Source organism: Microtus pennsylvanicus, chromosome 18 (assembly GCF_037038515.1).
Source record: "Microtus pennsylvanicus isolate mMicPen1 chromosome 18, mMicPen1.hap1, whole genome shotgun sequence".
Taxonomy (NCBI): domain Eukaryota; kingdom Metazoa; phylum Chordata; class Mammalia; order Rodentia; family Cricetidae; genus Microtus; species Microtus pennsylvanicus.
Genome location: NC_134596.1, coordinates 36,269,619 through 36,293,260, shown reverse-complemented (window position 1 = coordinate 36,293,260; position 23,642 = coordinate 36,269,619). Strand labels below are relative to the sequence as shown.

General features: G+C 43.0%; 2 protein-coding genes across 16 annotated transcripts in view; both read left to right on the top strand.

Annotated features, from left to right (window-relative positions):
• The window catches only part of Sytl2 (synaptotagmin like 2), a 98,166-nt gene extending 82,934 nt beyond the window's left edge, over positions 1-15,232 (top strand). For 9 of the 15 annotated variants that reach the window (XM_075953078.1, XM_075953080.1, XM_075953072.1 and 6 more), the window contains 8 exons: positions 1,115-1,234; positions 2,475-2,644; positions 6,187-6,289; positions 8,025-8,195; positions 10,861-10,939; positions 12,479-12,578; positions 13,013-13,218; positions 14,235-15,232. In XM_075953078.1, coding sequence (XP_075809193.1) covers positions 1,115-1,234; positions 2,475-2,644; positions 6,187-6,289; positions 8,025-8,195; positions 10,861-10,939; positions 12,479-12,578; positions 13,013-13,218; positions 14,235-14,380 — 1,095 coding nt within the window. In that variant the 3' untranslated portion in view covers positions 14,381-15,232. Of the gene's footprint in view, positions 1-1,114; positions 1,235-2,474; positions 2,645-6,186; positions 6,290-8,024; positions 8,196-10,860; positions 10,940-12,478; positions 12,579-13,012; positions 13,219-14,234 lie in introns of those variants that run through there. The other 6 variants (XM_075953082.1, XM_075953081.1, XM_075953074.1 and 3 more) reach the window with 2 other exon arrangements.
• Positions 15,233-20,209: 4,977 nt separating this feature from the next.
• Positions 20,210-21,644, top strand: Ccdc89 (coiled-coil domain containing 89). Its single transcript, XM_075952579.1, has one exon. The coding sequence runs from the start codon at positions 20,243-20,245 to the stop codon at positions 21,353-21,355; it is 1,113 nt and encodes a 370-aa protein (XP_075808694.1). The 5' UTR covers positions 20,210-20,242; the 3' UTR covers positions 21,356-21,644.
• Positions 21,645-23,642: the final 1,998 nt, after the last annotated feature.

Here is a 23,642-nt window from a genome sequence, read left to right as displayed (position 1 = left end):
CTGATTCAGGGCAACATCTCCTCCCAATAACTACAAAAAATCTGATGTGCTAGGTAGGGCATATAAAGTGTCCTAAGAGAGGGGAAGGGATTATAACATCAAATATATTTAAAAGGTATGAAGTTTTAGAAATTCATGAGACAAGATTGTTTTCTTTTCTGTGTAAGGCATTAACTTCTTTCTTTGACCCCTTCGTTAATCTGCATTATAATTGGTATTCGTGAGGTTGATGTGTAATTGCATGATGCTGGAATATGCTGGCATGAACTAACTACTCTTCATAACCCAGGAGCCGCTGCACTGCTCCGCAGACCCTGCAATTCCCAAATGAAATTCTCATGAATAATGAACTTTATGAGAAAACATCTAGCAAACTTTAAGAATAAACACAGTTGAATTTGTCATTGTTGTTTTTCCTCCTTGTCCCAGATAGATGTTGGGACATATTTAAAATAAGTATCCCATTGCTTTCTAACTTTTAAAGAAATATGTGGAAATCTGGGGAATGGCTAATTTAACATACTTTCCTAAAGCAACAAAACGTTAAGTACAACAATAGGGTCACAAAAGGGATGCTTTATGTATATATATATATACTTTCATTAAAATAGGTCAGACTAGTTTTTATTCTTCCTAGTTTAATTGTGTCTTAAGTAAAAATTTGATTTTTAAGAACGATAAAGCAACAATAATAACAACGGAAAGAATTAAGCATGGATCTTAGTGCTTTGGTAGGATTTCACAGATGTTTTATTTTATGATATATACATATATCCTTTAGGAAATGTGCGTGTATTAAGAGGGACAAGAAAGTCCACAGTGGTGCTGTTTCTGTAGCTCCTAAGGGTCACCCTCTGGCAGAAAGATCACTGCATCATTCTCTTAGCCAGGCACTGCCCCGCCTTTGGTGAGGTCCACCGTGGACCACTCCATCCTGAGTCCCCAGCAATGACCCCTTGCGTCCACCGCTTTGGGCAATGTTGACACCAGTGTGTAACAAGACACCGTCCTTGCCTGAACACACTTCTAATGCTGACTCATTCCGAACTTCGAACACGCTGACCTTGCCTCGTTCCGGACTGAAACCCTGTGTTTGTGATGTGATGTTTTGTAGAGTGATGACAGAGAAACAGATACTGCATCCGAGAGCAGTTACCAGCTCAGGAGATACAAGAAGAGCCCGAGCTCATTAACCAATCTTAGCAGCTCCTCTGGCATGACGTCCTTGTCCTCTGTATGTAAATGACGGCTCTATGTTGACCTCCCTGCTGCTCTAAACCTTGCTCTTGTGCCCCAGCTCGCTGTAAAGTGGCCGCCTGTCTTAGCTCTAAAACTCAAAAAGTTATTTTTTTTTATCATTTGTTAATCGCTTCTGGCTAGCTATATCTTCCTTTTCTCACAAAATAAGGGGTTTCATGTACATTATAAATTAAAGGAAAATTTTTTGATATGCTTTAAAATTCTAAATTGGCAACAAGATAAACCGCTCAGTTTTTCTGTGCAACAACAAATGGGGTAGCTTTAAAGATTCTGTTCGTCTCAGGCGTGGCTTCACACACCGCTTACAGGCGTAGAATTGTACACCATTTAAACAAACCTATCGAAACTTAGATTGAGACAGATGAGGAATGGGATCGTAATTCTTTGCCTTCTGGAAGGATCCAGAAGAGGGTCTTAAATGGGGCTTTCCCGAAGCACAGTTGTTCATCTCTGATCAAAGCGAATGTGATTATATGGAACTTTCCCCATAACTTGAGGTAGCTCTGTGTGCATGTATTGCACGCATGGACATATACACATGAAATGGCATTATCATACACTTATTTAAATAATTTTCTACCATCCATACACGTTTATATAGCTTAGCAGGTACACTAGAAAAACGACACTGTGCTTAAATTCTTACTAGCCTTGTATTTCTGAAGCCCTTAAAAAGCTGTTTATATTGATTTTTTTCTTTCTGGTAATCTATGTATGCCCTTGGGAAGGCTTTAAATTCCCTTCATATATAGTCTACCCTGCTTGACCTCTAAAAATGCATGGCTCAGCAAGCGCTTTCCTAGATTCGGAGGATGAGAAACATGGCAAAAGTCCTTGCTCGTGCCATGGAGTCTTAAAGGACATGCCGCTGCGATTTGGGGCCGTAGTCTCTCACAACCCTTCCCGTCAGCCCTTTAGACACTAAGCATGGCCGACAGCGAATGCCACCTAGCATGAACCCGCCCTGTTTTGAGATGAACTAGCATCTAAAAGACTTTTGCGTTGCCCTATCGCCTGCTATTTAGGAACAAGATAAATCGTAGGCATATCATATCCAGTTATCTGTGTTGGTATTACCTTGTGCCACATTAAATTAATTGCTTTCGTGTGCGAGCTAGAGAAGCGATGCCAAGCAAAGACTGTGTCTGGGATTCTTGCTCGGGGGTGTCGGGAGTGAGCCGCAGACAAACACCGCCTGTTTCTGGTGCACCCAGGTGAGTGGCAGTGTGATGAGCGTTTATAGTGGGGACTTCGGCAACCTCGAAGTAAAAGGAAGTGTTCAGTTCGCCGTCGACTACGTGGAGTCCCTGAGAGAGCTGCATGTTTTTGTGGCCCAGTGTAAGGACTTAGCAGCAGCCGATGCTAAGAAACAGCGCTCAGACCCGTAAGTGCAGACCTGGGGGGACTCACCCATTTTCTCTTGGTTCTCAGTTAATCTGGTGGTGGGACTCAAGGAGTCAAAGCAATCAAAGGGCGGGTCTGGGTGGGCTCGTGTTTAAAGGCGTGTTTGGAAAGTTGGGTTGGGGGGTATGACTGCACTGGCTTTATAAATCCATATGCCAAACATTAAATTATAAAAAATACAGAAGCACCAAACACTTTGGGGGGCTGGTAAGGGGGTCATCTTGCCCTGCTTATTCGTTTTCCAGATAAAGAGACAAAAATTAGAGATAAGCAGCCCGTAAACATGGATTTAGAAAGCGGCAAAATCCGGAATAAAACCAGATCCCTGCTCCTTCTAACTGACTTCCAAACCTTTCCTAAGATTAGAGGCACAGGGAACAGACTTCATAACATTAACTGTTGTGAAATACTCAAGACTTAATACTAAGGCAGTTTCCGTAGACTGTGTCCTACATAGCCAGGTGTGGCGGTGCATATCTGTAATCCCAGCCCTCAGGAGGCTGAAGCAGGAGGATGGCGAATTGGACGCAAGCTTCTGCTGGATAGGGAGATCCCCGACTCAAGGCAAATGAGCAATAAATGAAGTTAAGTCTTGCATAAGAACTTTATGAAGAACTGTTAATTCACCTTTTAAGTCAGGTGTATGGTTGCATGTTAGTTTATTTGAGAGTTAGTTGCTACATTTTTCTCATAGCCTTTAAAGAAGTCTGATTTGTGACCATTTTTCTGGGTCAATATGAGGCTTTTTATTTTATTTTATTTTAAAAGCAATGAACTATTTTATTAAAAAGTAGAGTAGAGGATCGCAATCATTCCAAATATAACTCACTAAAAGTTAGAAGGTGCTTACACACACACACACACACACACATACATATATGTATGTATATATAATAAATTATATATACATATCAAATTGTGAAGTGTTCCTTTTCCTTTCTTTTTTAAGTTTGTTTTTACTTTTACTTTTACTTTATGTCTCTGAGTGTTTGGCTTGCATGTATATGTATGAACCAAAAGAGTGTCTGTTGCCTGCAGAAGCCAGAAGAGGGCATCTGATCAACTCAAACTAAAGTTAAAAATGGTTGTAAGTGGCCACATGGGTGCCCGGAACCAATCCAGATCCTCTGTAAGAACACAAACGCTTTTAACCGCTGAGCCATTTCTTTTTAAAAATAATTTTTCTTTATTCTTTGACAATTTTACATAATATATTTTTGTCTTATTCTCCCCTTCTCTAACTCTTTTCCCACTTCCCCTGGAACCTTCCTTTATCCCAACAAACCCCTTTCACTTTTGAGTATATCTAAAAAGAAACAAAACAAAACCCCACGAGGTTTAATTAAGGTTGCTTGCATGTTATGAATGTGGGGTTATTTAGTGGATCATGGATAATTCACCAGTGGCTATCCACCTGAGAAAAATTACTACAGCTAGGGGTAGGACCTCTTGTATTCCTTCCCCCCTATGTTCTGGAATGTTCTTGGTCTCCATCTAGTGCAGAAGCCCACAGCTGCTGTGGCTTCCTGAGAGGACTCCCATCTCACAGGCTCATCTTCATTCTCTAGTTCATATTCTTTCTGCCCCTTTTCCCACCATGTTCCCCGAGCTCGGAGCTGAAGAGATTAATACACATGGCCCATTTAGGGCTGAGCGCTCAGAAGTCACCTGTTCTCAGCATTTGGACCAGTTACGAGTTTCTGCACTAACCACTAAAAGAAGCGTCTCTGACCAAGGCTGCGGGCAGCACTGGTCTATGGTTAGAAACACAAATATTTGATAACTTGTTCATTTAGCAAAATAACAATAATAGGCTCCCCCATGACTTCTCTCATGGGCTTTTGACCAAGTTTACAGTGCCCAGGCATGAACTGTGTCCTGTGGGAACAGACCTCCATACCCAGCAGAAAGTGGATGGTGACACCTGTGACGTCTTGGTTGCCATTGCTGCAGTGGGCATATCGTGCCTGGCACGTCAGTATGGTGGCACACAGAGTATGCTACTCATAAGACAGCAGATTAGCTTTCTCTCCTGGTGGCTAATACAGCACCTTCCCACGCTGCGAAAGCTAGCCAGCAAAGTAGATTTCCAGGCCAGCGTCGCTTGATTCCTCTATGTCCTGCCACCAAGTGTGTGGTGTGTTTAGTCAGCTGGGTCTTCGCATGTGGTTCTAGCGGACAACCAAGAACAATGATAGTAGCGTATATTATTCAGAGGGGCGGCTCTGGATCTTTCTGACCAGCAGTTCATACAATTTCCATCTGGCAATGAGATTTTCTCTTAATAACTTGTGGCTTCCAGGGGGTGGTATTATAAGCTCATACAGGATACCGTCATTAAAACTCCCTTAAAAGTTCTTTCTTTTTCATAATTTTACAAAGTAACAGATACCCATAAGGCTTTGCATATCCTTTAGACTTTCTGTACATCCCTATTTTTGGTTAACCCTCTCTCCACCCTGTCCTTTCATTTTTTTATTTATATGTGCTTGTGCATGTGTGTCTGTGGGGGGGTGCTGTATATTGATGTGTGTTAATGATGTGTATCTGAGTGCGGGGATACTAATGGGGTGGCATATATGTGGTGGGCAGAAGGTAACCCCAGTCACTAGGCCAGTTCTCTCCTTCTGCTTTGCTTTGAGACAGGGTTCCTTTTGTTGTCTCTGCTGCTCCATATATACCAGGGAACGTGGCCATGAACTCCCAGGGGATTCTCCTACCTCTTCCTTTCACCACACTGTAGAGTTCTGGGAGCACAGTGCACACTACCCTATCCAGCTTCTATGTAGGTTCTGGGGAGCCAAATTCAGGTCATCGGATTTATGCACCAAGTCCCCCTCTACCGCCCACTGAACAATTTCCTTGGACCTCCTTTTTTTTTTTTACTTACTTAAACAAACAAAAAACCCAGAAGAGCTTCATTGGCATCCTTCATTGATTTTGTACCAAATACGAACCAAGCAGATATGTGTTAATATCAATTTGTTCATAAGATAATAACAAAACTGTTATATTTTTTTTTTAAAAAAGCAGTAGCATACAAATTCCACAAGCACCAAAGCCTTTTCACAACAGGAAACAGAATAAAAGAATTAAGCACTATGTTGGAAGTCTGTGGCTGGCTTCCCCTCACACATCAAACACCAGAAAAGTCAGCGGAAATAATGAGGAGCAGGTGTGGCGGCTCACACCTAGCAGCCAAGCACTTAACAGATGGATACGTGAGAATCGTGAGTTTGAGGCCGGCTTGAGCTACACTAAGACGCCAGACTTAAAAAGATAAGGAAACTTTCTTTTAAAAAAAATCTTAAAATAACGTTGAACAATCCATTCTTCTAAATTTTCTTAATCCATTTAAACACTTAAAAATACGAAGGCGTGGACAACAATTCCTTTCTTTCCACGTTTATCAGTGTTCGGAGATAGTCCTGCTGCCAGTTTCAATGTGCTTTAAAAAGCAGGCGTGAAGAATACCACTCTTCTCTTCTCTGACTTTCGTGTCTATCCACTTTTCTCTTTTAGATACGTAAAGACCTATCTGTTACCAGACAAAGGCAAAATGGGCAAGAAGAAAACACTCGTCGTGAAGAAGAGCTTGAATCCTGTGTACAATGAGATATTGCGGGTATTTCTAAACTCTAAACCACAGATAAAGTTTCGGGGGTTCTGGGTATCGAAATAGCCATGTCTGCCTGGATGGTGTCTGTCTTGCAAAAGTCACCACTCCTGCCTCAGCTTTCACAATCTTTGTTCCAATCACGTGTGTTCTGTTTTATAATTCAGGAGAAATGTCTCTCCTCACAGTCCCACAGTTTCTTATTCTTTGGGCTGGAATAGTCTTCCTCCCAACCCTTCCTTAACTGTCTCTTAAGCTACTCTTTATCACTTCTTCCTTAGCTACCAGAATTCCTCTAATGTCCGCTGACTCTGTAACCTTGCTTATGATAGGCTATCCCAACACTCAGTACCTTGACACTAAATGTTTAGGTCCATGAGGGCAAGGACTAATCCTGTGATGTATATAGACTGTTTATCTTTGGGCAAATAACACCACTGCACCTCAGATCTGAGAAATGAGGCTAATGGTAATTTTGTATTTGCAAAGGGGAACTACTGATCTTATCTATCCCCTTTGGGAATCACAGACTAGACAGACATTAAATGAGGTATTGTCTCATATTAGACATTTGACACGGACTGATTTGCAGCACAGTGTTTGGAGTACCTACATTCTTTCTCTCCCTACATGTGATATCTATCACAATTAACAAATCATCTAAAGTTGACAACAAGAGATGTGTTCATTCTCCGTTTTTGAAAACTACAGTATTTGGTAATCCTCCAGGAAGAGGGGAAGAAGCAGCCCATGATCCATGGCTGAATTAGTGGATTCAGGCAACAAGCTTGTAATTATATTTGTGACATATCACAGGACCCCTGGATATTCTGGGTTAGCTGCTTCAACCCTATACTCAGCAAAAGCCGGCTCACTTACATGGTGAATTCAGGGAATGGTAGGTCTGATATAACCAAAATGGTCCTTCAAGGAATATGTCACAAAGTCAAGTGGAGATTATTTATAGATTGGAAGTACTATTTATTCCTCCCATGATTATATATAATCAAGGGTTGACTTAATTTGAGATGAAAACATGTTAGGTCACTAAACCCTTTCTACTTAGCCATGTGAGGTTGGGAAAAAAAACAAATTTACTTTTTTTAAGAAAAAAGAACTTTTTATTTTTTTGTCTGATAACAGGGGACGTGTGTTTGTCGGGCAGATCGTATATGGGACTGTACTTTGTGTGTGATTTCTCTATGACCCTGAAGCCAAGCAGGGCGTGGTGGTGCACACCTCTAACCTAAGTGCTTTGAAGGAAGTGAAGAGGAATGTAAGGTTATGATCAGTTAGGAAGTTCTGGACAGCCTTGGCTGAGTGAGACTCTATCTCAAAATAACAAAAGGAAAAAAAAACGCAGTCCTTGTCCTTAGCTAGAAAAACCGAAGTAGATTCGATGTGGCTGCATTTTTAGAATGAACCAGATTTATGCTGTATCAAGTGGAAAGGCATCCAGCAAGACTGAATAATCGACTTCTGTTTTTAGAAAGCTATTTCTAGCTATGATATTTGAGCCACGGTTCGCCTTTTCCAGCGGAGAGGAACGCATCCGCTTTTGTGAAAGATGGAGTTGTAGCTCTTTGAAATCAGACACGTGGAGTAAGATGGCCTTTGTAAGCTTTTGAGACCTGAAACCAAACAGAGGAGAAATCTGGATCCCCACAGATGACTTCTCTCTGTGCCATAACTTTGGCACAAGGCAATGCTAGTCATCATTTTAATGTTCTCTTCTCCCCTGCAGTATAAAGTTGAAAGGCAAGTTTTAAAGACGCAGAAGCTGAACCTGTCCGTCTGGCATCGGGATACATTTAAGCGCAACAGCTTCCTGGGGGAGGTGGAACTTGACTTGGAAACGTGGGACTGGGACAGCAAACAGAACAAGCAGCTGAAGTGGTACCCTCTCAAGAGGAAGGTGGGTCCAGGTTTCCTTCTTTGTGCGGTGGGTCGGTGTGGGACCTGGTCTACGGGGAAGAGCCTGGTTGCCTTCACCGGGTGTCACAGTGCCAGTGTGGAGCTCGGGGTCATTTGCAGTGAGGATTGAATTTTCTTTGTACATTTAGTAAAGAAAGAGTTTTCAAAAGCTATGTGGAGAACTTAAGTCATTCAATGAAATATTTGATGCCAGTCTTCAAGGTCATTTAAATGCTCCAATCCTTTGAGATCTGAGGCAGACTTTTAGCCTAGCATATGATCAGACTGTCCCTTGAAAAGAAGGTGTCTTGTTTAGAGATAGGGTCTTATTATACAGCCCAGCTTTTCCTGGAACTTGCTCTTTAACCTCAGGCAGCCTCAAACTCATGGTCCTTCCAGCTTAGACCCTAATTATCACCATTATCATCATGCTCTACCATATCCAACTTCCAATATGCCTTCCAACTTCATTATTTAATGTATTTGTAGTTAATATAATTATTAATATGATAAAATAGAAATCTAATGCCTTAATATTTATGTTATTTTTTCTATGATTGCTTTTGTAAGGATTAATCAAGTATCATATATTTTTCTCTCCATTAATACAGAAGCCATATTTTTCATTAACAATATTTACCCTTGAATTTAAAATGCCTACTGTAGGGTTGGAGAAGCAACTCATGGGTACAGCACTTGCCTATCCTACACAAGGCCCTGTGACTGATCCCCAGCACAGGAACAAAGATGTGTCTAATAGATATTAGGGTTTCTGCCACATCCAGACCAGTGACAAGAATCAAAAGTCTTTTACTCCACTGATTCAGGTTCTGATATCTTTAGTCATATTTTAATGATCTTTGTATTTAAATTTCCACATTATAACTCTTAAGTGCAGAAACATTCACTCAGGTTTGACCATATTTACTTCCTGTTTCTCCTTACCCTTTCGCTGTGTCTTATACCCAAGGCCTCATAAGACCCAACTCTGATTAGTTTCTGAGATCAGACAAAAGTAGACACGTTCAGGGAGGTGTAGTAATAAGAGCGGCGGGGCTGCGTCCCCAACACCCCAGCCGCCTGCCCGGCTAGCTCAGTCAGTAGAGCATAAGACTCTTAATCTCAGGGTCGTGGGTTCGAGCCCCACGTTGGGCGCCATTTGTAGTAATATGGGCGGCAGGGCTGCGTCCCCAACACCCCAGCCGCCTGCTCGGCTAGCTTTTGCCCCGAAATAACAACACACAAACTGTATTCATTTAATCACTGCTTGGCCCATTTCTATCTAGGCTAATTCTCAAATATTAATTTAGCCCATTTCTAATCATCTGTGTAGCGCCCCTAGGTGCGCTTACCGGGAAGATTCCAGCCTCTGTCCATCCTGGGTCGGAGCTTCATAGTGTGTGTCTGCCTGGGAGCTGGGAGCATGGCGTCTATCTGAGGCGTCTGCTCCAGAGAGGAGAGCTGTCGAGTCTGACCTCACTTCCTCTTCCTCCCAGCGTTCTGTTCTGTTTACTCCACCTACCTATGTCCTAACCAATAAAATGGGCCAAGGCCGTTCCTTTATTAGCCAATGACCTTCCTCCATCAGGAAGGGATGACCACAGACCCCTTCCTGTATCTAGAGTTCTGTTTTGTGCCAGGGACTTATGTTACTTTCAGTTTTCTTGGTTATTGACTGGCAAGTCGAAGCCTTTCTAGCTTTTTTTCTGCTTTATGACATCCCCTTCACATTTCTCTTTGAAGGATATTTTTGTTCAGTTGCGAGATTGAAATTGATCTCTGTGGGTACTTTTAAAATGCCATTCCATTGTGTTCTGACCTATGTAATTTACATCGCAAAGTTGGATATTTATCTATTTTTTTCTTTTAACTCTTTAGAAGGTGATGTCTTTGCTTTTTCTTTCAGATTTTAGTGTTTTTTTGTCTTTGACTTTTGGCAATTTTATTATAGTGAGTGTTAGTGTAGTTTTCTCTCATCTCTCTGAGGTTCACTTGAGCTTCCTGCAGGAACTTGAAGCAGAAGCCATGGAGAAAAGTTGCTTACTTTCTGGCCTACTCTTCCTGGACCTTGATTAGCAAGCCTGGGGCCACCTTCCTACAGATGGTACCATCCATGATGGGTGGGCCCTCCTACACCAACCATCAATCAGGAAAACCCCTCACAGACTTGGACATTGAACAATCCATTCAAAGCCATTCTTGAGTTGAGGGCTCTTCTTCCTGAGCTACTCTAGGTCTGTGTCCAGTTAAGAATAAAGGTTAGGCAGCATACATCCATGGTTTCTAGTTCAAGTTCCCACTCTGCGGAAGTTCCTGCCTTGACTTCCCTCCATGATGTACTGAAACCTGTAAAATAAAATAAAAACCCTCCTCCCCAAGCTGCTTTGGGGGCAGGATGCTTTATGAGAGCAGAAGAAAATCACACCAGAGCAGAGTTCATGGAATGTTTCATGAGTTTGTTGCAAGGTCTTCAAAGATAGGTAACAATTTTCCTTAGTTATAAAAATAACTGTGTAGAATAAGCAGAGGAAATACAGAATTCAGAGCAGACAAGTGATCCATTTTCCCAGATATGGGACAGACACGGTCCTGTAACAGAGTGTTCACTAACAGGAGAGAAAAAAGGATCTGTTTCTTACACCTGCTAACATTCCTTTATTTTTCAGACAGCACCGGTTGCCCTTGAGACAGAAAACAGAGGGGAAATGAAGCTAGCTCTCCAATATGTTCCAGAGCCAAATCCAGGTATGGAAATGACTTAGTCTTCAGATCCAATCCCTCTGCTTAGTGCTTTGCCTTCTAGAAATGACTTGAGCTCTGTTACATTTTTGAAGATGAATTCCTGAGCGAACATATTAAGTTGATAGCTGTATAGACCTAAGGAGTCAATCATGGTTTGAAAAGAGAAAAACCTCATTATTTCTCTTATGTTAAAAAATATGTAATCCTTAGCATCTTAACCACTGAAGTCTACAGACTAGTAATATGAACTATACTTACATTACTGTACAGCAGAGTCCCAGGACTTTTTCCTCTTTAAACAGCACTGTGCCCTTTAAATAGCAGCCTCTCCTTCCTCCACCCCAGAGTGTAAGAAATACAAATTCACTTTCCGTTTCTACAAGGAAATTCTCTGTCCTGTCTTTTCCAGCCCTGTGTATAGTCCTTGTTTTGCCTTCCCCTTGTTCTCTGGGAAGCGTTCATGTTTGTACCACGTGAAGGGGCTTTGCTGTAGTGAGAATTTGGGCCTCTGGACAGTGTGGTGATAAGAAGGAGACTCAAGTGTTATTTTCCCAGGTGGGAACTAAAAGGGTTCATAGAATGTCCCTAAGAAATCAGAACTCCATGCTTGGTCTTCCCTTCTTAGTTCCACGAGGAGATAAAGCTTCCTGTCTTGATTACTGATTGCAGCCTAGTCACCAGGACCTTAGGTCTCCAGCCAGTTCAACAAGCCTGAAAAGCTGGTAGGATGATGTCAGGCCCAGCCAACAACTCATTTCCCAGGCAAACTGTCTTCAAGAAGCTGTAGGAATGTTGTTGTTGGAGTCAGGAGCTGCAGACTCTTATGCTCAATAACCAAGCCATGGGACAATGGCTGGTGCGGGCATGGAAAAGGACAGTCTGTACTACATATGTTAGGATTTTTAACAGGAGGGGGGAAAGGGCTATATTTCAGCCACCATCTAGTTTGGTCATGTTCCACTCAGATCTGCACTGGCAACGGTGTTGGAAGGGCTACACATCGTCTCAAGATGTTTGGAGTCTAACTCTGAACAGATGACCCCCACCCCTGAGGTCTGATGTTGCCGAAACAACTGGAACCCTAGGAGAATAGCAAGTGCTCTGGACTTGGAAGCAGCATGAATGTTTCCTCTCTCCAGAACTGTTTCTCTCGCTCTGTATTAGTTCTTAGAGAATATTACACAGTGTATTTGAATTACATTCACCTCCCTCCCAACTCCTCCTAGATCCTTCTCTGTCCACACAGCTTGAATATGTGGCCTTTGAACCTCCAGAATGTGGCCAACGAACCAGAGCCACATCCTTGAACGAGAGTGACTCTCCCACTCTGAGCACCAGTTGGTTGCCAGTAGTTCCTGTTTTCATAGACCTGTCTGACCTCAGGACAGTCAGGCCCAGAAGCATATGGTTGAATGTCTATAAACTCTAGTCAACTTAATACCAGCAAGCATTAGCTTGTTGCCTTGTGGTATTCCATACGCAAGGCAACATCTTTTCTGAAAAGAAATAGCAAGACATTTTGTTTTTCTTGTTCAATCGCAGGCAAAAAGCCTCCTACAACTGGAGAAGTCCACATCTGGGTGAAGGAATGCCTTGATTTGCCACTGCTGAGGGGGAGCCACCTAAATTCTTTTGTTAAATGGTAAGAACATTCATGACTCGAATTTCTTAAGTTCTCCTGCAGTCTTGTCTTTGCAGGCTGGTATTAATCCTCCGTGTCAGCGAGGCTAACACTCATCTGCCATAGATTAGTAGGTATATCAAAGTCTTAGAGTCTACAGCATCGACTCCCAAGGCTTTACTCCGTTTTAAGATCAAGCCCGAGAGATCATGTCTGCAGATGACGCTAGATGTTTAAACTCATATTGTGCAATGTCTTCTGGGGTACATCTGCTGCTGAAGGGATCCAGAATTTTAATCTGGATGTCACACAGCTTGTCTCCTCAGCGAACAAGGGTAGATTTCTCTTGTTTCCATACTTTTCTCTCTCATGGCCCACCTGACAGTCGTGCTGGGACAACATAAATGCTCACTCTCTGAACTACAATGCCCTAACATTACCTTCTCTTTTTATAGTACCATCCTTCCAGACACCAGTAGAAAAAGTCGACAGAAGACTAGAGCCGTAGGAAAGACCACCAACCCCATCTTCAATCACACCATGGTGTACGACGGGTTCAGGCCTGAAGATCTGATGGAAGCCTGTGTTGAACTCACAGTCTGGGACCACTATAAACTAACCAACCAGTTTCTGGGGGGTCTCCGGATCGGCTTCGGAACAGGTAACAGTTGTGACAAGTTTAAATCTCTATGAGCCAGAATGCGAAAGTCCTCAGGGTAACTGAACCAGTTGATTGAGAGACCACTGGGGTTGTAAGGGCTCTGGATCAAGAGGACCAGCCGAGTCCAGGGAAGTCCTGTGGAGCTCAAGATACTACTGGTAAGTTCCAAAATCTGAGCTTGGAAGTTCTGACTTCGTGACCAAATATCCCTGCCCGGTGCCACTAAAGAGCACTCTGCAGCATGGCCAGGTCAGTCTGCATGCATTTATTTGGTTGCACAGCTCAAGAGAGCTAAACAATGATAAGATTATGATGCAACATTCAAGAAGATGTTTGAGCAAACTAGGGAAATTCTATCTTCCCACAAACAACATGGCTAAGAGTCTGCTTTCAACAATGATAGCGACTACCATCTCGTCGCTGTAGTAAACGATTTATCTACATTATTATACTTACTCCTTTTAACAGTTCCATGGGGCAGTTAGTAATAGTCCCAAAGGAACTGATATCCCCAAATAATAACAACAATAATAACAATAAATAAATAACAGCTAATTACAGAGGCAAGTTATAAAATTGAGTCTTTCAAGCAAAAAAAAAAAAAATTAGCCAGTATTCCCAGGTACTCATCTATCACATTGGTTCTCAACCTGTGGGCTGTGACCCTTTTCACAGGGGTTGCATACCAGACATTAATTGTTATGATTATAGCAGTAGCAAAATTGAGGTCCAGCGTTCTAGTGTCGTCTCTAACCAATACAGTCCTCCTGACTCCTAAGAAAGTTACCGTGCAGCCTCCATGTTTCTGTGAAGAGCAACCATCTGGGAACCATGAGGAACTGAGGTAGTGAAGCTACTCGGGGAGTAAAATGTTCTTTATTACGCCTTAGATCTGTTCTGCAGGTGTGTGCCAACTCTTCCTTCTCCTCCACGGTGGTTAGAATTGGGAGATGACAAACTCCCTTTCTCCCCTGCCCACAGTGGGAAACGATTGTAAATGGAAAACTTTCTTGCAGGAAAAAGCTACGGGACTGAAGTGGACTGGATGGATTCTACTTCCGAGGAAGTTGCTCTCTGGGAGAAGATGGCAAATTCTCCCAACACTTGGGTTGAAGCTACGCTGCCCCTCAGGATGCTTCTGATTGCCAAGATTTCCAAATGACCCTACTCAGCCGATTCCGCCGTCAGAATCAGATCCCAGGTGGATCTGAGCTTGAGCGTTCTGACTCTGTGGACAGATCCCCCCCCTTGTCACTAACGATTACTATGCAAGCCTCCCCAAGTCAGCCTGCATGCATTTCTTTGTTTGCATGGCTAACAGCGGTCAGGAGCTATGCCTAACGAGACGTGTGAAGCAACGTTCAAGAACGTAATGGAACGAGCCAGGAAAATCGAACTTTTGCTTCCGCACCAAAGAAAAAGCCACCCTTAAATGTTTCACGCCCCAATCTTGTGCAGCAGTTCAGGCCTGCAATTCGGTTATTAAAATGCTTGCTGGGCATACGAATAGGAAGATTATGGGCAAAGCGACAGAAAGATACTCCCAGGATGGGGTGGAGAGAGGAAGAACAGCAGTGATGACAAAGAACTTCATAACCAGACAACTATTTACTTGGAAACCTCTAATAAGACATTGAATTCCATTTCAGAGCAGTAAGACTCACTTTCCTGCTCATAAATCTGCCCGGAGAAACCCCGCCCCCTTCTCAATCTCAATTGGACTTTGGTGCCACCTACTGGTCGCACATGGAATCCAGCTCGTGGCTTATTTTGACTTAATTTCTAAGGGATGGCAAGTCTGTATTTTATAACAGTATGCTAAAATATTGTGTATAATTGATTGTTTTTCTTATAATTTTACGATACGGAAACAGCATCAAGGTAGTCACGGATATGCTTTGCTACAAATTTTAATTAGAATATAAATTGTCAATTTTATTGTACTTCCTATGTATTATTTTCATAAGGTATTTTGTAAAAACCCTTAGAATAAATTATCATGATTTAAATTGTACTCACAGTTTAGCCTGATTTCTTATATTAAAAATGCTTCGTATTGGGAATCTTAAAATATAAATTCTTTAATGTGGCTAATTTCTCTATAGTCCTTATAATACAACTCTAGGCATTGTTTCATCTAAACGAGCAGCTCTGGTTATTATGAAAAGCAGAATTTTTATTTTAACAAGATTTGTTGAAGACTTGCAAGTAAGTCAGCATTTATTATTGACGATACGTTAATATTTCTTCCTAATCCCCCCCCTCCCAAAAGATTTCTTTGGGCCATTCTGATGCATGAAACATTACTCCAGCTTAAGACGCCACTAGTTTTCATTTCTCAAAACAAGCCCTGATTTAACGTGGATTTACGGAAGTCTGGTCAATGAGTGAGCATGGAATCTTATAAAGATGCCTCATCATAGATATCATCAAAACCACGAAAGAAAGCACGTGGCTCCTGCCTGTCATGCCCCATTTAATAGACTGAGGCAGAAGAATTGCTTTAAGGTTGAGGCCAGCCTGGGCTACAGGGTGAGACTGGTATAATAATAATAATAATAACAACAACAACAATAACAATAGCAAACCAAAACCAAACAACTCTCTCTCTCTCACACGAATAAAAGATTAAAAGATTATTTGCTTCTTTCCCCAAACGAACACTGTAGCCTCGAATCTACTAGTGAGCACTAATGTAAAGATTCCTTCCCCTTGTTTCGCCGGGTCTGTCCTGGAAGTGATTAGCGGTACTCTCGGATGCTGAGGAAGGGAATGATGCATTAACTGAGCCACCCAGTTGCTCTGCACCGAGGTTGCTCTGGGACGCAGCGTCATTGCAAGCCCCGCTCTGGCTGGTGCCACAGTCACAAGGCAATTGCCTCCCTGAGCAATGGAACCACCCATCCACCACAAGGAAACGCAGCATGATGGTTTTGTTTCATTTTGTGCCTTTGTGACTTCTAGGCCAAGACCGTCCTGACTTAATCTGGAGATGTGTTGCGAATGCTTGCTGACTACATCAAGGATTTTTTTTTTCAGTTTTCTTGAGTGTTGCACTAGAATTTAAATATGTGTTTACTACTTATTGTAAATCCCTGTCTCTGGCCTCCGTCTTTGGAGGCCCCGCCCCGTGCCCCTTGCACCTCGCCACCTCCGGAAAGAGGGTCAAGGTAGCCCGCCAAACCTGACTCCTCCGCAGAGGAGGTCAGAACTACTCCCCCAGTCTAGTTAAACTGCTCCCCGGAAAGTCGACTTGTGGTCTTCCCTCTTTCCCCCTGGTGGCTTCCCGGTTCCCATGAAGGTGGCGGCATCAGAGAGCGCAGGAGTCCTATATAAACCTGCATATCTTCTAATTCGTCTTGCTTTGATTCGGCATGATCGGGATTATTGTGTCGGCAGAGAGCTCGTGTTAGAAAATATGGAGGTGGGGGTTCCTTGGACTTCCCACAGGGCAGGGAACCCTGATTGCTTTTTGGGCTGACGAGGGAGGGGGACTTGATGGGGGAAGGGGAGGGAAATGGGAGGCGGCGGTGGGGAAGAGACAGAAATCTTAAATAAATAAATAAATAAATAAATAAATAAATAAATAAATAAATAAAAGAAAATATTTCTAACACTTATTTAGTCACGTGTCCAGTTAGAGGTGATAGTCTGCTTCCAGAGCAGATATTAATGGTCTTTCCTACTGAATCAGAAGTGAGGTAGGTGGGAAAGGCTTCGCGTGTGGTAAAACTCAGAGACTAAAAGGTTGACTCGTGTCAGAGGGACTCCATCTATTTCTTCACCTACTTTTCCTTCATGTTGGATTCATCCTTTTTTTAATGTCATATCTGTAAACAATGTATTTTGGCCAAAATCACCCCCCTCATCCCTCCAACTCCTTCCAGACACCCCTGACCCACCACATCTCCATTTCAACTCCCTGTCCTCTTTATTTAATCACTCGGTCTAGTTAGTTCTTCTAGTTTGTGAACGTAGGTGTAGGGCCATCAGCTGGAGCATGGGCAGGGTAGCATCCCCGGAAGAAAACTGGTTTCCCCTCCCCCATAGCCATCAATTGCCAGTAATTCCTCAGCTACGGATGGGGTTTCATTCCCACTCCGTTGTGAGACAAAACTTTCTCCGGGGAGATGCAACATACCCATCTCCTTACCCAAGAAGAGGATCCCATGACACACTAAAGTATGGATACCCCCAAAGTCCAACTTGGTGAACCAGTGAGTTTTATTGGGGTAACTTACAGGAGCACGGGTGACAGCTCACAAAAGCACACAGTCCACAGCCTGCGAGCAGCTCAGCAGGTTGAAGCGTACCCTTTTCCAGGTGCTTCAGTTGATTTAACCCTCTTCCAGGCGGCCGGTCTGGCCTCAGTCTCCTTTGCAGCTTAAATTTGCTGAGAGTCGTCTTTGCAGTTTAGCCTACAATTAGGCTGAAAGGGACTCTCAACTTTCGCTGCTTACTCTGGCAGGGAGGGACCTGGTGGATCTGATCAGTTTCATGTACTTCCTGAAGCTATTTTGAGAGCTTCCCTGCAGAATGGACTGTTTCCATGTCCAAGGAAACCACAGCAGGACACAGCCATGTGGAAATTTTGACTGGCTTGATCCTATGGAGGTCATGAGCATGGACCCATAACTACAGAATTCACATTCAGAATGGGCCTTGTGGTGTCCAGGAAACAGGAGTTTGGGGTGGAGCTTGCAAAGCTCTATCTCTTTTTATCTCTCTGTCCCTTCTTCTGTGATCCCTGAGCTCTGTGTGTGTGGGGGGGTGTGGGGGCGGGGGGGGGGGAGACTGGTTGGTAACACAGATACTCCATGGAGAACTGAATACTCTGGTCGTTTATCCTGTGAACTTTGACCAGTTGTGACTCAGTTTTAAGCACCATCTACTGCTGAAAGAAGCTTCTCTGATGAGGGTTGAGAGCTGCTCTAATCTATAGGTATAAAGACAAGTGTAAGAGGGAAGCTTAATCTATGTCCATTAACAACACTCCAGAGGTGGATATGGGAGGATCAGATGTTCACAGTCATGCCTGGGTACATGGTAGGTTGAGGCCAGCCTGGGCTATGTAAGACCCTTTCTCACAGCAAGAGGGAGGGAGGGAGGGAGGGAGGGAGGGAGGGAGGGAGGGAGGGAGGGAGGGAGAAAAAAGAAAGGGCCGGGTGGTGGTGGCACACATCTTTAATCCCAGCACTCAGGAGGCAGAGGCAGGCAGATCTCTGTGAGTTCCAGGCTAGCCCGGTCTACAAAAGCTAGTTCCAGGACAGGCTCCAAAGCCACAGAGAAATTCTGTCTCGAAAAACAAAAACAAAACAAAAAAAAAAAAAGAAGAAGAAAGTGATAAAAGTAAAAATGTGAGGAGATATATTTGATCTGATCAGAAATGTGTGAATGTGTATATCTGATCGAAAGTGTGTGTGTGTATACATATATATAAAATATTGTACAGTACCCTTTTAATCTGATCGGAAGTGTATGTATGTATATATATATGAAATATTGTACAGTATCCTTTTAATCTGATCAGAAGTGTGTATGTGTATATATACATATATATGAAATATTGTTCAGTACCCTTTTAATCTGATCAAAAGTGTATCTATATACATATATATGAAATATTGTACAGTACCCTTCTAATATGTATAGTATTTATACTTTTATCAGTTAAAAAAGTTTTAAAGTCTGAAACAGCCAAATTAGGAAAGTTCATAGTCCTCAGCCTTGCAGTCCATGTATAGACAAGAAATTTGTGATATGGAAAATAATCTCTAAGATTTGAGACCAAGGGGAACATCTCAACCCCTTTGTCTTATGTTTTGTGCCCAGTGAAAGCTGAAGTATTTGAACATCCCCCCAATAGTTACAAGGACACATAGACATCTTTGTATGTGTGTTGATGAAGTCTAACTCCTCAACACTGTCATTGCACAAAGAGCCAACTATTTCTCTCTCCCCAGGTTTGACAATACCAAGTTTATTTTGAGCACCAAATTCTGTACCTTTCTCTTCTTCAGTTATCTTTCTAACATAAATATTTCCTGTGCCATGAGAAACTTCCTTTGGACATGGTAATGATCAATAGCTGCTTCTTTTGGATATTTAAGTTCAATCTTTTTAATTATTATAGGGCAGACAGCAAAAACCATGCACAAAATATTTTCTTCAGATTATTATCCCAAGAAAGGGCTTCTGACAAGGGCAATTCTGGGTTCACAATACAGCTGACTTTTTCTGTTTTTTAATGAAATTGTTTATTTTTCTTTTAACATGATGTTCTAATAATCCCTATAAGCTTTATATTAAAATGTCGGTGTTATCTGACAAGCTAATTAAAGGCATTCGATTTTTACCGTTGGCCTCTGTTCAACATATTTATCTCGGTTTCTCCAGGGTGCTAGGCACACGTGGAACTATCATTTCTTTTTCTTCTTTGCGGATTTGACCGCATCTATATTGTTCATTGTGTCTCCTTCTGTAAATTTATTTTCCGGATAGAGAAAAACAGGAGTGCTAAGTGTCTAAAGGTATCCGTTCCCAGACAGCACTAAAGAAACAAAAGAAATTTCAGTTAAAACAGCTGAGCTGAGCACTTGGGTTCAGACTGTCCTTTGTTGAACAGGGCAACTGTGCCTCAACAGACAGCAGTGCAGTGTCTTTTCAGGACCAAGAGGAGGCCTAGGTCTCTGGGGGCTTGCTTTGCTTATTCTTACCAGAAATCAGGCGGGGTCAGTGTGCATAAAAAGCCGACTTTGTGGTTGCTTCTCAGGGTTGCACAGGCAGAACCGTGGCAGGGAGCTGAGAGCTGTGATTGGTTAAGAACAAAAAAGGGCGGGCCGTAGCCTGACCAGATTGGCTCTGAAAGCCCCCTGTTACCTCACTGGATTCTGAAGATCTGCCCACCAATTACAGGACTCCTTACTGGAAAAACCAACTGCTGGAGCGTGCCAAGAGTCCATAGCAACGCCCTTTTGAAATCAGAGTGGGGAAAGACTGCAGTCAGCTTTCAGGCCGAGCGTCTATGCCTCAGGACGGGAAGACGCTTAGGATGGATACCCCACCCCCCGACGAGCCCCTTGGGAAGCAAAACGAAAATCTGCAAAGCCAGGATGAGGAACTGGGGTTTAAGGAAATGGACGGCCTGAGAGAAGCTTTGGCCAACCTTAGGGGACTGTCTGAGGAAGAGAAGGGCGAGAAGGCAATGCTCCGCTCCCGCATCCAAGAGCAGTCCCAGCTCATCTGCATCCTGAAACGCAGAGCCGATGAGGCTCTGGAACGCTGCCAGATCCTGGAATTGCTCAACAATGAGCTGGAGGAGAAGAGGATGCAGGAGATAGAGAAGATGAAGGTCCAGAGTGAGCACGTCCAAAAGCTGGAGGGTCGCTTTATGACCCTCGCAGCCAACCACGAGCTGATGATTCGTTTCAAGGACGAGCACAAGAATGAAAACATCAGACTGAAGGAGGAGAACGAGAAGCTGAAGCGGGAGAATAGCAGCCTCTTCAGTAAGGCTCTGAAAGACCAGGAAGACAAGGTACTGCAGCTTACCGCACACAACAAGGCCTTGGCGGAGGAATTGCAGGTCTTGAAACAGAGATGTGCTCACGATGCCAGCCAGGCTCAGGCCCGAGAGAAGGAGCTGCTGGGTCTGCAGAACCAGCAGGCCTGTGCCCATGCCGAGGAGAGAGAGCAGCTGCTCAGCCAGCTGCAGAGCCTCAAGCAGCAACACCGGCAGGCCACCGAACAGATGGCGAAGGACCAGGAGGCCCACAGCAGCCTGAGCCAGGAGCTGCAGGCTAGGCTGCAGACTGTCTCGCGCGAGAAAGAGGAGCTGCTGCAGCTGTCCATGGAGAGGGGCAAGGTTCTCCAGAACAAGCAAGCAGAGATCCGCCAGCTTGAGGAGAAGCTGGAGACGGCAGCCATGGCCAAGAAGCATGCACTCGAACGCTTCGAGCAGGAGGCGGTGGCCGTTGACAGTAACTTGAGGGTTCGAGAGCTTCAGCGCAAGGTAGACGGGATCCAAAAAGCTTATGACGAGCTCCGTCTCCAATCAGAAGCCTTCAAAAAGCACAGCCTGGATCTTTTAAGCAAGGAGAGAGAACTTAACGCCAAACTCCGCCATCTCTTCCCATAAGGGAAATTCTGCCTCCCGTTGCCTGGGGTTAATACTTCAGATATTGTGCCATAGCTTTATGGCAAAAGCAAAGATAATTCATTTACTATACTTTTAAGTACAAAACCACTTTACTATGACACTGTTGTTGTTGCTGTTGTAAAATTATTATTAATGTTCAGTTCGACCACCTAGAATACATTTAAGATTAACCAGAGTCCCCACTGTGCCTTTGAGATTTTCTCTTTTTGTTTGTTTTCTTTATTATTTATTATGTATATAGTATTCTGTCTGCATGTACACCTGCAGGCCAAAAGAGGGCATCAGATCTCATTACAGAAGGTTGTGAGCCACCTTGTGCTGGGAATTGATCTCAGGACCTTCAGAAGAGCAGCCAGTGCTCTTAACCTCTGAGCCATCTCTCCAGCCCGGAAGTTTTCTTAAGATTATCTGTTTCTTCTACTTCACAACTTACTCATCTTCAACCTCAGATGTCTTCCTATTGCTTAAGATTTATGATTTCAAGGATCCCGAAATGAATGTGCTATTGTGAAAAAAAGGAAAACGTAGCCCCATTGACCGTTGCAGAGAGTTAGGCCTACTGTAGCTAAGATCATAAACAGACGTTAGCCCGATTCGCAATGAAAAGAGTCTGATTTGATCTGATTTTGTATTAGCTTGGGAAACCAAAAGTTTGATCGCTCACTGGCTTACCAAAATATAAAAGCCAGCTCTGTTACACTCATTCTATTGATCATTGAGATTCAAGTTCACCGAGTCATTAATTTTAACATTTCCTGCAAGTTTAGCTTACTCCCACTTTCTTGGTTTTTCTCCTGAGTCACAGATAGGATTTAGATGTGCTGTACTGAGATTCTCAATGGTTTCTTTTTCTTTTTTTCAGTATGCTAATAGGCAAAAGCACCTCAGTTTAGGGAACCAGTCATAGCAGGCTGTGTTTGTTTTTCCAGTAACTTATATACTGTTTTCTGTCAATACATTTCTTGCAACTGAATTTGCATTTCAAAAGTCTAAGCTGAATGTACATATATACATACTTAGGAATTTGGTAGGAATAATTTTTGTAGAAATAGCTATTTAATATGGCAGTTAAATATAGACTTCTTAATGTTCTTAAAGAAGTAAAGTCTTCAAGTTAATTACCAAAATATATTTTATTTCCCATTTCCCCCCATTCTTAATCATTTTATATATGAAATTATGAATACCTGTAAGGTAGACTATAGTATAGTAATTTTTCTCAGTCATTTGCTGCCAAGAACACCAATAGTTATATAGCAAGTTTTATTTACTAAAAAACTATTACGTGCAGGCTTTCTTTTTGCTTGTTACTTTCCCTTCCTTCCTTCCTTCCTTTCTTTCTTCCTTCCTTCCTTCCTTCCTTCCTTCCTTCCTTCCTTCCTTCCTTCCTTCCTTCCCAGAGACAGAGAAACTTAGCCCACCCAGGTTGCCCTTGAATTCCCCATGTAAACAATGTCACCCTGTAAATGAAGAAAGAAGAATGAGAAAGTGTGATTGTTGTATATCAAAGAATTTTATTTACAGATGTGTTTATACTATTTGTGTGTGAGTGCTTTGTCTGCATGTGTGCGGGAGTGCTTTGTCTGCATGTGTGTGTGTGAGTGCTTTATCTGCATGTGTGTGTGTGCTTTATCTGCATGTGTGTGCGTGAGTGCTTTGTCTGCATGTGTGTGTGAGTGCTTTGTCTGCATGTGTGCGTGAGTGCTTTGTCTGCATGTGTGTGTGTGAGTGCTTTGTCTGCATGTGTGTGCGCGCGAGTGCTTTGTCTGCATGTGTGTGCGTGAGTGCTTTGTCTGCATGTGTGTGCGTGAGTGCTTTGCATGTGTGTGGGAGTGCTTTGTCTGCATGTGTGCGGGAGTGCTTTGTCTGCATGTGTGTGGGAGTGCTTTGTCTGCATGTGTGTGCGTGAGTGCTTTGTCTGCATGTGTGCGGGAGTGCTTTGTCTGCATGTGTGTGTGTAAGTGCTTTGTCTGCATGTGTGTGTGTGTGTGTGTGAGTTCTTTGCATGCCTTTGTTCAAGGGGATTAAAAGGCAGCATCAGATTCTCTGCTGCTGGAGTCATGAGTGGTTGTGAGCTCATGTGGGTGTTGGGAACTGAACCAGGGTCCTTAGCAAGAGCAACCATTGTTCCAGTCCTCCCTCCATCCCTCAGTGTGTCAAACACTTTTCATTCCACCCTGCGACAACTCAAGAGAGGATGTGTTGTCCCTGTTCTGTGAATGAAACAGTGAGCCTCTTAAGAAAGTAGTTTGTCTAAAGTCACGAT

Bases quoted from the DNA above. Each gene is read 5' to 3' on its own strand.
- Ccdc89 (XM_075952579.1), top strand. From the start codon at position 20,243: ATGCCTCAGGACGGGAAGACGCTTAGGATGGATACCCCACCCCCCGAC.